The sequence below is a fragment of the Jaculus jaculus genome, chromosome 9, assembly GCF_020740685.1.
Source record: "Jaculus jaculus isolate mJacJac1 chromosome 9, mJacJac1.mat.Y.cur, whole genome shotgun sequence".
In the NCBI taxonomy this organism is placed as follows: domain Eukaryota; kingdom Metazoa; phylum Chordata; class Mammalia; order Rodentia; family Dipodidae; genus Jaculus; species Jaculus jaculus.
In genome coordinates this window covers 106,608,040-106,618,224 of record NC_059110.1, presented here as the reverse complement: position 1 = coordinate 106,618,224, position 10,185 = coordinate 106,608,040, and the positions used below count along the sequence as shown (strand labels likewise).

General features: G+C 51.0%; 1 protein-coding gene across 1 annotated transcript in view; it reads left to right on the top strand.

Annotated features, from left to right (window-relative positions):
- Window positions 1–6,739: 6,739 nt before the first annotated feature.
- The window catches only part of Abcc3 (ATP binding cassette subfamily C member 3), a 70,316-nt gene continuing 66,870 nt past the window's right edge, over window positions 6,740–10,185 (top strand). The window contains exons 1-2 of the mRNA XM_045158560.1: window positions 6,740–6,810; window positions 6,949–6,998. Of these exons, the coding sequence (XP_045014495.1) occupies window positions 6,744–6,810; window positions 6,949–6,998 (117 nt within the window). The 5' untranslated portion in view covers window positions 6,740–6,743. The remainder of the gene's footprint in view (window positions 6,811–6,948; window positions 6,999–10,185) is intronic.

Sequence of the window (10,185 nt, the reverse complement as noted above, 5' to 3'; positions counted from 1 at the left end):
AGTCTTCTCCCTAGGAATTCACAGGAAATTATGTCAAGAGTACCAGGCCCCCACCTTGGGCTTGGCTTCTGCTTCCTCCACCCCCAAGGCTCCAGGAAAAGGCCTGTCTGGGGGTGGGGTACTGGAGAGAGGAGTGAGCGGAGCTGGTGCTAAAAACAAACCCGAGGCTCACATGCAGTCTCTCACTCACTCCCTCAAAATGCTTAAGCAAGGAAAGCACCCGTGCTAGCGTGTTTCCAGGCAGCAGTGGATTCTGAGAGGTTAAGGGACTTGGCCAAGGTCACACAGCCAGAATATAGCAAATATATAGTTAGGATTTCACGCTGGGTCTAGCCGTCAGGCAGCCCAGTCAGTTCTCACTGTGGAGGGAAATGGGGCATGATGGGAAGAATCGTGCTCACAAACTGTAAAGGGTTTACAAGAGGGCTATGGGATTCTTCCCCAAAGCAGTCACGTTTGGGTCTATAGATATATATATGCTTGGTATGCAGACGCTCAGACAGACAGGCCTACTGCCTCCCACCCGGTGGGATTATAGTCTCCCATGTCATTTGGGCCACAGGGATGGTGAAGGTGTCACTCAGCCCCAGGTGCTGTCCAGGAGCTAGCCAAAGCTTGCTAGCCATCCGTCACTCCAGGTTTCCCGGTAACACCTTTTCCTATTGTGGCCCTGCCTCTGAAGCCGGCCACCTGTCCTCCTCTGCCCTGGCCACCCTTCTCCCTTCCTGTCCTCTAAGCCTGCCCCACCCAGACCTCACCCACTTTCCAAACATGCGTCAGCCCCACCTGCACCCCTGGGCCCCACCCACCACAGCCTAATGCCCTATGGCCTCTTCCCTTTCTTGGCGGCTGCCAACATGCCCCCTCCCCCATGACAGCGATGTAGTGAGAGCATCAGACACTAGGTGGCAGCACATAGCACCCTCACCTTGGTACCACCCAAAGCTGCTCCTGCGCAGGGACCAAGCCAGAAAAAGAACAAGCTGCAAGGCGGGAAGCAGACTCGCCCCGTCCGGTGAAGGACTTCTGGAAAAGCCCAGACGGGAACGAGCCCCGGTGCCTGTGATCCCCCACCCAAGTCCAATGGGCTGATCCCACACAGAGGCGGCCTGGAAGGGGTTTAGGTCTCAAAGCAAGTTTAGTTGTGGACTGGCGCCCCCTTCAGGGCACGGAAGGGTGGATGAAGGAAACAGCTCTTGCAGTAAACTCCAGGAGGGGATTCTAAGAACCCTACACTCTACATGCATTAGGCCAGATCCAGGTGTGGGAGCTTTGCTTGTGGCCCATGCTGCCCATTAATTCTTACACTGAAACCTCTGGAATCGAGTGCCGTAGCCCAGCCCTCGCATGCATGCCAATTAGATGGGGAGCAGTTGGGACGGAAGGCAGCCTTGCTGACACTGTGAGGGGACGAGGTGGCCTCATCAAGGCTGAAGTCTGGAGGAAATGGTCCTGCTGTTTAGGAGGCCAGAAGAGGAAGGCAGGGTGTGGGAACTGGAGCATAATTCTGGGGTGCTCCTGGCCTTCAAGGGACTTAAAAAGAGCCAGGCAGTGAGGTTCAAGAAGCGTAGTTTTTCCTACACCTACCTGCCTGTCAGGTTGGACCTGACAACCCGGGCAGCATTACCTATGCCTCAGTCTCCCAGTTCCCTTTGCCCTGCTTCCTTCTTTCTGCTGTTATGCCTGCTCCCAGCTGTGCCTTGCAGTCCTCTCTTCTTGCCCTCTCTCTGCCAGGAGACTCCCCCAGTTCGGCCACTGGTGTGGGAGGCACAGCAAGTGCTCCGACCACACCACAGTCAAGCGGAAAGTTAGGGAGAGGCACCAGCCACTAAGGCCATAGGAGGCGCTGTCCCTGTCTGCCTCCATCCAAACCGCAAGGCCTTTGGCTGCTCCTCTCAGCAGCTCATGTTTCTTTTTCTTTTTCTTTGTTTGAGGCAGGGTCTCTCTCTAGCCCAGGCTGACCTGGAATTCACTATGCCATCTCAGAGTGGCCTCGAACTCACGGTGATCCTCCTACCTCTGCCTCCCAAGTGCTGGGACTAAAGGCGTGGGCCATCACACCCAGCAGTTCACGTTGCTTTTTAAAACTCAAAAGTTAAGCCGGGCGTGGTGGCGCACGCCTTTAATCCCAGCACTCGGGAGGCAGAGGTAGGAGGATCGCCGTGAGTTCGAGGCCACCCTGAGACTACATAGTGAATTCCAGGTCAGCCTGAGCCAGAGTGAGACCCTACTTCGAAAAAAAAAAAAAAAAAACTCAAAAGTTGGAGGACGGGAGAGATGGCTCAGCAGTTAAGGTGATTGCCTGCAAAGCCTAATGAGCGGGGCACAAAGTGGTGCATGCATCTGAAGCACATTTTGTAGCAGCGTGAGGCCCCTACTGCCCGTTCTCTCTATACCTCTTCTCTCTGTCTGTATCTCTTCTCTTCTCTTTTCTCTCTCTTTCTCTCTGTCTGCTTGAAAATAAATTTTAAAAATATTAAACCCTATCCTGGTAAATGATTGCTTATAGAGGCACTGTCGCAAGAAGACCAGTTTGATCCAGGACAAACCAGGTGCAAGGGTGCACAGGCACACAATGTCACACATACACACAAGGGGGTGCATGGTGGAGTTCATTTCCAGTGGCTGAAGGCCCTACTGTGCACATTCCCTCTCTCAAAATAAATAAAAATAAATTTTATAAAAACCTTTACCAGGTAGGTGGCACAACCTTACCAGCCCGGAGTCAGAATGGGCTGCTGTGACTCAAGGCACCAGACGAATGATTAGTCAGCTGGCTAAGGGAGACCCTACCTCAGAAAACTGGAAAAAAAATCACTCCAGGCTGTTTGGCTTAGCGTTAAGCGCTGCCTGTGAAGCCAAGCCCGGTTCGAGGCCGATTCTCCATGACTCACGTTGCCACTGCACTGGGCGCGCATCTTTTGTTCAGTGGCTGGAAGCCGGCGGCACGTCCCCCCCATCTGCTCTTTCAGTCTCTTACTCTCAAATAAATAAATAAAAATGAACAAAAAAAATTTTTTTTAAAAATCACCTCACAAGTAGAGTGGATAGTGCTCAGTGCCAGGTCTGTAGCTCAGGTCACAGCAGCTGCAGTACCTACAATTTCTTCTTAGTCAGTTGTCAAACACTTCCTGAGAACTTGGTCAAGCACTGCCCTGGGTGCTGAGAAATACAGTGATAAATAAGATTCAGTCTCAAAGCCTGGGATTTCTTGCTCTGGTGAGGAGAAAACAAAAACAAAAACAAAAAAAAAACTAATAATGTCCTACAAACACTGTGCTCATTCTTCAAGAACTGTGTGAACAGCACCTCATCCCATGAGTGGTCAGGAGGAGTTCACCCCAACGCCTCAAGAGATGGGGGAAGGCAAGGATTGCCTCGGGTTCTGCCCTGGCCTTAGAACCTCCTAGGCCAGGGGATGCAGTGGCTACATGTAAAGCTGAGACTACAGAGGATGGATCTTTGCTCCATTTTGGAAGCCAGAGTCATGGGTTTTGCCCCAAATTGGAGCTTTAACCAGTGGACTACAAGCTAACTCTATGGCTGGAAGGTCTCAGAGAACCATACTGGGCCTGGTCTTCCCTTCTTAGGAAGATGTGGGTGTTCTGGGGAGATCATTCCCTAAAGGGCTCAAAGGAAGGTCTCCCGGTCTCCTCAAGCCCAGAGCTAACCTTCCAAGTTCATCTGGTGCCTGTGACCCCAGAAACCTAAGACATGGGATGGCAGAGAACAGAAAGTCAGGGAGAAAATGCGGGGCATGAGGGCTGGGGAAAGCCGCGACCAAGATCAACAGAAGGCTTGGAGGGCCGTTCCCAGCAGCTCAGGTCTTAGACCCCTTGACCACCAGGGCTGGAGGACACCTTCGATGGCACCTGGTCCACCTTGCTCAATAAACTGGGTCCCAGAGACATTGAGGGGCTTGTTGAGGTCACATAGTACACAAAAGGCACTGCCTAAGGCCTGGAGGGGGATTGGAGGTGACTCAGTCGGTTGCTGCCTTTGGGGACCTCTCAGACTGGCGGCGAAGACAGATTCTTCACAACTAAATATAACCCAAGGCATGCGGTGACAAGATGTGAATGCTCTGTAAAGTGTTCTGTCAGAAAGAGGGCTGTTGTGGGGAGAGGACAGGGTAGGAGCTAGGAAGGGAGGGAGACATGGACTGAGGGCCAAGAGGACTTTCCCGGTGAAGGAAGCCCCCCGACCAACTGCCTGGGGAGGGAAAGCCTTGTCCTCTCCCATCCACCCCCACCCCACCGGTTCACCTCTGTTCTGATACAAAGGGATCTTCAGGTGACTTCTTGCCTGCCTAGGCCAGCCCTCACACCACACCTACACCGAGCCTCAGAGGATGGAAAGACCCTGTCCAGAGAAGAAGCGCTGACTGCCAGGTAAACCCCAGCGGCTTCCAGGAAGGACAGGGGAGAGGAGGGCCGGGGAGGGCCTACCATGGAAGATTCCTGATCAGCCCCAGGAAGGGGGATGGTGAGTTGGGGTCCTGTTAGGATGTGGACAGGGTAAGGAAAGATAGAGGGATCCCAACATGGCCAAGTTGTGAGAAGGCCACAGATCCCAAGCCCATTTCATAGATGGGAATGTGGAGCCTCAACATTAAGTTGAGGGTGCTGATGTAGGGCTCCTTCCTGGAGTTTCGCCTGTCCATCTCCCATCACAGCCAGGCTGAAGTGAAATGAGCATGTTCTGGGTATCTAGAAAGTGTCCAAGGAATAAATATACTTTGCAGACCTTCCCATTGACCACTCAGAAAACCCAGTGAGGACAATTCTATTCTTTTTTAAAAAATGTTTTATTTTGGGGACTGGAGAGATGGCTTAGCGGTTAAGGCACTTGCCTGCAAAGCCAACAGACCCATGTTCAATTCTCAGTACCTATGTAAGCCAGATGCACAAGGTGGCACATGTGTCTGGAGTTTGTTTGCAGCAGCTGAAGGCCTTGGTGCACCCATTCTCTCTCTATCTCAAATAAATAAAGAAACAAAGAAAAACAAAATATTTTTTTCAATTTTTTTTTATTAACAACTTCCATGGTAACCAGGTGTAGTGGTGCATACCTTTAATCCCAGCCCTTGGGAGGCAGAGGCAGGAGCATTGCCATGAGTTCGAGGCCACCCTGAGACTCCATAGTGAATTCCAGGTCAGTCTGGGCTGGAGTGAGACCCGACCTCGAAAAACCAAATATATATATATATTTTTCCCCCCATGGGAATGCCCTGCCTCCCCCTCTTTCCCCTTTGAAACTCCATTCTTCATCATATCCCCGCCAACTCTCAATCAGTCTCTCTTATATTTTGATGTCATGATCTTTTCCTCCTATTACGATGGTCTTGTGTAGGTAGTGTCAGGTACTGTGAGGTCATGGATATCCAGACCATTTTGTGTCTGGGGGGAGCACATTGTAAGGAGTCCTACCCTTCCTTTGGCTCTTACATTCTTTCTGCCACCTCTTCCTCAAAAGACCCTAAGCCTTAGAAGGTGTGATAGAGATATTTCAGTACTAAGCACTCCTGTCACTTCTTTCCAGCACAAGATGCCTTCTGAGTCATCCCAAGGTCACTGCCATCTGAAAAGAGAAGATTCTCTACCAAAAGCGAGAGTAGCATTAATATAAGGGTATGGACATTAAGAGAGGTGCTTACTGGGCATTTTGATAAGCATAGTATATACATTTAGCCAGACAGCAGCAGATGTTACACCCCCTAGGGCTCATGACTACTCCTGTTTTAAGTTTTCAGTATCAGGGATGTATTCCCTCCCATGGAGCAGGCCTCCAGTCCAAATAGAGGGCAGTTAGTTTCCACCATGACAGACATGCCATGATTGTACCTGTTGGCTCATTTGGCCTGACTGGCCAAATATAAGGCTTGCAGTGTCCACTGAAAAACAATTTTTTTTGTTGTTTTGTTTTTCAAGGTAGGGTCTTACTCTGGTCCAGGCTGACCTGGAATTAACTATGTAGTCTCAGGGTGGCCTTGAACTCACGGCGAGCCTCCTACCTCTGCCTCCTGAGTGCTGGGATTAAAGGTGTGCACCACCATGCCCGGCTTTGAAAAACAAAATATTTTATATTCAAAGAGAGAAAGAGAAAATGAATGGGTACACCAAGGCCTCCAGCCACTGCAAACGAACTCCAGATACAAGCAACACTGTGCATCTGGCTTTATGTGTGGACTGGGGAATCAAAAGCAGGGTCCTTACCCTTCTCCAGCCCCAATTCTATTCTTATTATCCATATTTTACTAACACAAAAGTAGAGGCCTGGACAACACCAGGATGTCACAATTTAAGAGGACCATGAGAAGCCATGTCTTCTGATGCTGGGACCTGCCTCACACTTTGCTCTCCAGTACACACAGGCGCGCGTGCGCGCACACACACACACACACACACACACACACACACGTTGGTGTCTTCCAGTTGTCTCTGGCAACTCATAGTAGATTGAGCTCATGGAAATTGCCATTTTACAGATGAAGAAACTGAGCTCTAGAGATGACCTTGACCTCATGAAGCAATTCGTTTATAGTGGGGAGGATTACTAAATCCTTCTCCATGCCTCCCTTTCTCTCCAGGACCCGTGGAGTGTTTGGGGTGAAGGCACTTGATTTCCCGTCTCCCTTCTCTCCCCCTCTCCCCGCCCCCATCGGACACTCAGCTGGAAGGGGGTGCGCAGCAGCCTCGGGGTCTACAGGGGCATCTTTATTCTGCAGCCCAGAAGGAACTGGAATGTGGACATGTGCCAGCAATACGACCGTGCACTTTCACAGAGGCGCTGTCGCAACCCACAGGGATGGTACAGCCCGCCCCAAGGGCCGGAGGGTAGGGCTCGGGGGCGGGCGGGGCGGGGCGCGGAGTGGAGGCGCCCATCTGCCCCCGGTCCTGGCACGGACTGAGCCAACCACCAGATAAGCTTTCTTTGCTCAGCGCCTAGGCCACATGGACGCCCTGTGCGGCTCGGGAGAGCTCGGCTCCAAGTTCTGGGTAAGGCACGGCTCTGGGGGCATGGAGGGTGGTGTGGGGAGGGGCCATCGAGGGCAGCCTGCTCCCTCCATCCTTGCCTCCCAGGGAGGGATGGGGTGGGCTGCAGGTGTCGTCCAGGGACCGACCGAAAGCACAAGTGGCCGGACCTGAGATAGCCTGCGAGTCCGGGAGGGGGCGATGGGGCGCCGAGAAGGGGGTCTCATGGTCCCAGGCCTTTCCTGCCCTGCCTTTGTCTGCCGCAGTGGGGAGCATCAGGTCTGGAGTGAGGCCCGCGGCAGGGCAGGGCAGGGCATGCCAGCGGAACTGGGAAGTACCCCTCACTTGCCTGCCCACCCAGTCGCCTCAGGTTGATCCCAGGGTACAGAAACCCACAATCCTAGTGAATGACCCCTCCAGCACCTGGCCCACCGAGCATGATTTTGGTTGTTCACCCTATACTAATGCCCTGTACCCCCGGGGGCATCCAGAGTCCCACTCAACCAGGAGCTGGGTACTCGGGACACCTTCCTTCTTGGGAAGAATTCCTGTCACAGTTTTTTTTTTCCCTAAATATTTTATTTATTCACTTATGAGAGAGAGAGAGACTGATAGAGTGGGCGTACCAGGACGTTCAGCTGCTGCAAACGAACACCAGACACATGTGCCACGGTGAGCATCTGGCTTATGTGGGTTCTGGGGAATGGAGCCTAGGTCTTTTGGCTTTGCAGGCAAGTGCCTTAACCACTGAGCACTCTCTCCAGCTCTCCTGTCAGTTTTTGTGTGCAAGAGCCTCCTGGCTGCAGATCTGTGGGGAGGTCATCCTTACACCTGGTATTCAGGAGGGAAAGACAGACCCAAGAGTGCCTTAGCCCTGCCCTCTCCTTTGACACATGGAAAAGGAGGTCCACAAAGGGACTTGCCCAAAGGACCTCAGTTCCATGAAATCAAAGCTGCAATTGAAAAAAGAAAGAAAAAACAAAAAGGAAAGAAAAGAAAGCCTTCGGAGGTGGGGGTATAGTTCAACGGTATGGCTCCAGCTTAGTAAGCAGGAGGCCCTGGGTTCAAGTCTCAGCACTGCAGAAAAAAAAAAAAAGAAAGAAAGAAAAGAAAAGCAACATTTGGTGATAATCATCACGTCTTTTTCTAAGACATCAGGCAGATACAGCCTAATGCATCCAATACAGGGCTTGGGTGCATTAAATGCATATAGCGTCAGCTCTCCTACCAGGTGGGGCATCTGATGGTGCAGCCTCCTTTTCACAGACAGAGCTGACATTAAAGGGCTATTCCCAGTTGTCCGGGGGCTTTTCATTCTAGGCTGGCTTCAAATCCAGACTCAGACTCCGAACCCCTAAGTCTCCCCCACTACTTTGCTTATACACAGTCCATTGTATATATTCCCCATTGTATAGAGACATGTGTGAAGGGGGTGTTATCTATAGGTATGGGCTGTAGAGCTGTCTGTACAGGTATATGTGTGGAAGTCAGGAACCACTCTCGAGGGTTTTCGTTTCAGGAATCTTGGAGGCTGGGTGTGGTGGCGCACGCCTTTAATCCCAGCACTAGGGAGGCAGAGGTAGGAGCATCCCTGTGAGTTTGAGGCCACCCTGAGACTACATAGTGAATTCCAGGTCAGCCTGGGCAAGAGTGAGACCATACATTGAAAAATTAAATTAAAAAAAAAAAAGGAAAGAAAGAAAGGAATCTTCGACTGGTATTTAAGGTTTGGGCTGTGCTGAAGGTGTTATATGGATTTTGGTAAAGTGAGGGCAATGGAGAACCTACGGGGGGAAACGTGTCGTTGGAAGCTGGGATGGTGGTGCATATCTTAAGCAGGAGGATCATGAGTTCAAGGTTAGCCTGGCCTACAGAGCAAGACTTTTTTAGAACAGTAACGTGCCGGGGCTGGTGCACACCTGTAATCGCAGTAGATGGAGGTGAATCAGAAGGTCATCCATGGCTCCATAGTGAGTTCCAAGCCAGCCTGGGTTACAGGAAGACACTAATTCAAGTGTCTTTGGTTGATTCTGGGGAAATGGCTCAGTGGATAAAGTGTTTACCGTGTAGCTCAGCATTCCTGAGTTCAAATTCCCAGACCCCATGTGAAAGCTGGAAAGTATAGCAAGATTGTGTAATGCAGCATGCCTTATGAAAATGAGGTGGAAGGTGATGATTGATCAGAATGTTGTCATCTGACCTCCACATGCACTCTCACACACACATACACACACAGAGAGAGAGAGATTAACAAAAGGTGGCTGAACCGTTCTCTTTCTTGGAATCGCTAAGGGGTTCTGACTCAGGCCCACAAGAAGCCCATTTGTCCTTCAGCCTGGAGCAGCCACTTGTCACTGAGGTCCAAAGGTTGTACCGTGGCTTTTTAGCATGCTTCACTGCTTGCTTGGACTTGGCTAATGTGGCCCCAGCACAACTTTGGTCACTAGGTAAAAGGCTTGAAACTGTCCTGCCCAAGTGTCTTTGATCCTGGGTGGTAGCAAAATCCTGGCTGCCTAGAACTGTCCAGAGCAGTCCTCCCATAACCTGGAGCTGGGGATCTTGGGACTTCCTCCTGTCCCAAGATCAGAGATTTTTGGTTACTATCTATCCTTCCATGTAATGGTGGAAGCTTGGAGCAAGGTAGCCCAATCTTTCATTGTAAAGTTTCAGAGACAAAAAAAGTCACCCGAGCTGTGTATGATGGTACATGCCTTTAATCCCAGCATTCGGGAGGCAGAGGTAAGAGGATCACTGAGTTTAAGGCCAGCCTGAGACTACATGGTGAATTCCAGGTCAGCCTGGGCCAAAGTAAAACCTTACCTTAAAAAACAAACAAGCAACAAAAAAAGAGGACATGGTGGTGCACACCTTTCATCCCAGCACTCAGGAGGCAGAGGTAGGAGGACTGCCATGAGTTCGAGGCCACCCTTAGACTCCATAGTGAATTCCAGGTCAGCCTGGACTAGAGAAAAAAAAAAAAAAAAAAAACAACAACAACAAAAGGCCACCTGGCTGATAGGGCTATAACAATGTCACAGTGTCATGCTGTTATCTGTACGAAGAGTGCTGGGCTGAAACCTAGGATGCCTAGGATATGGCGCCTGGCTTCACCTTTGTGCCTCAGGCACTCTGGCCCTGGAATATTGTGCTGCCTATAAGGCCCTGTGGGTAAGAGCCTCTTCTCTATTGTGAAGTCCTCAAGGGGTATCTG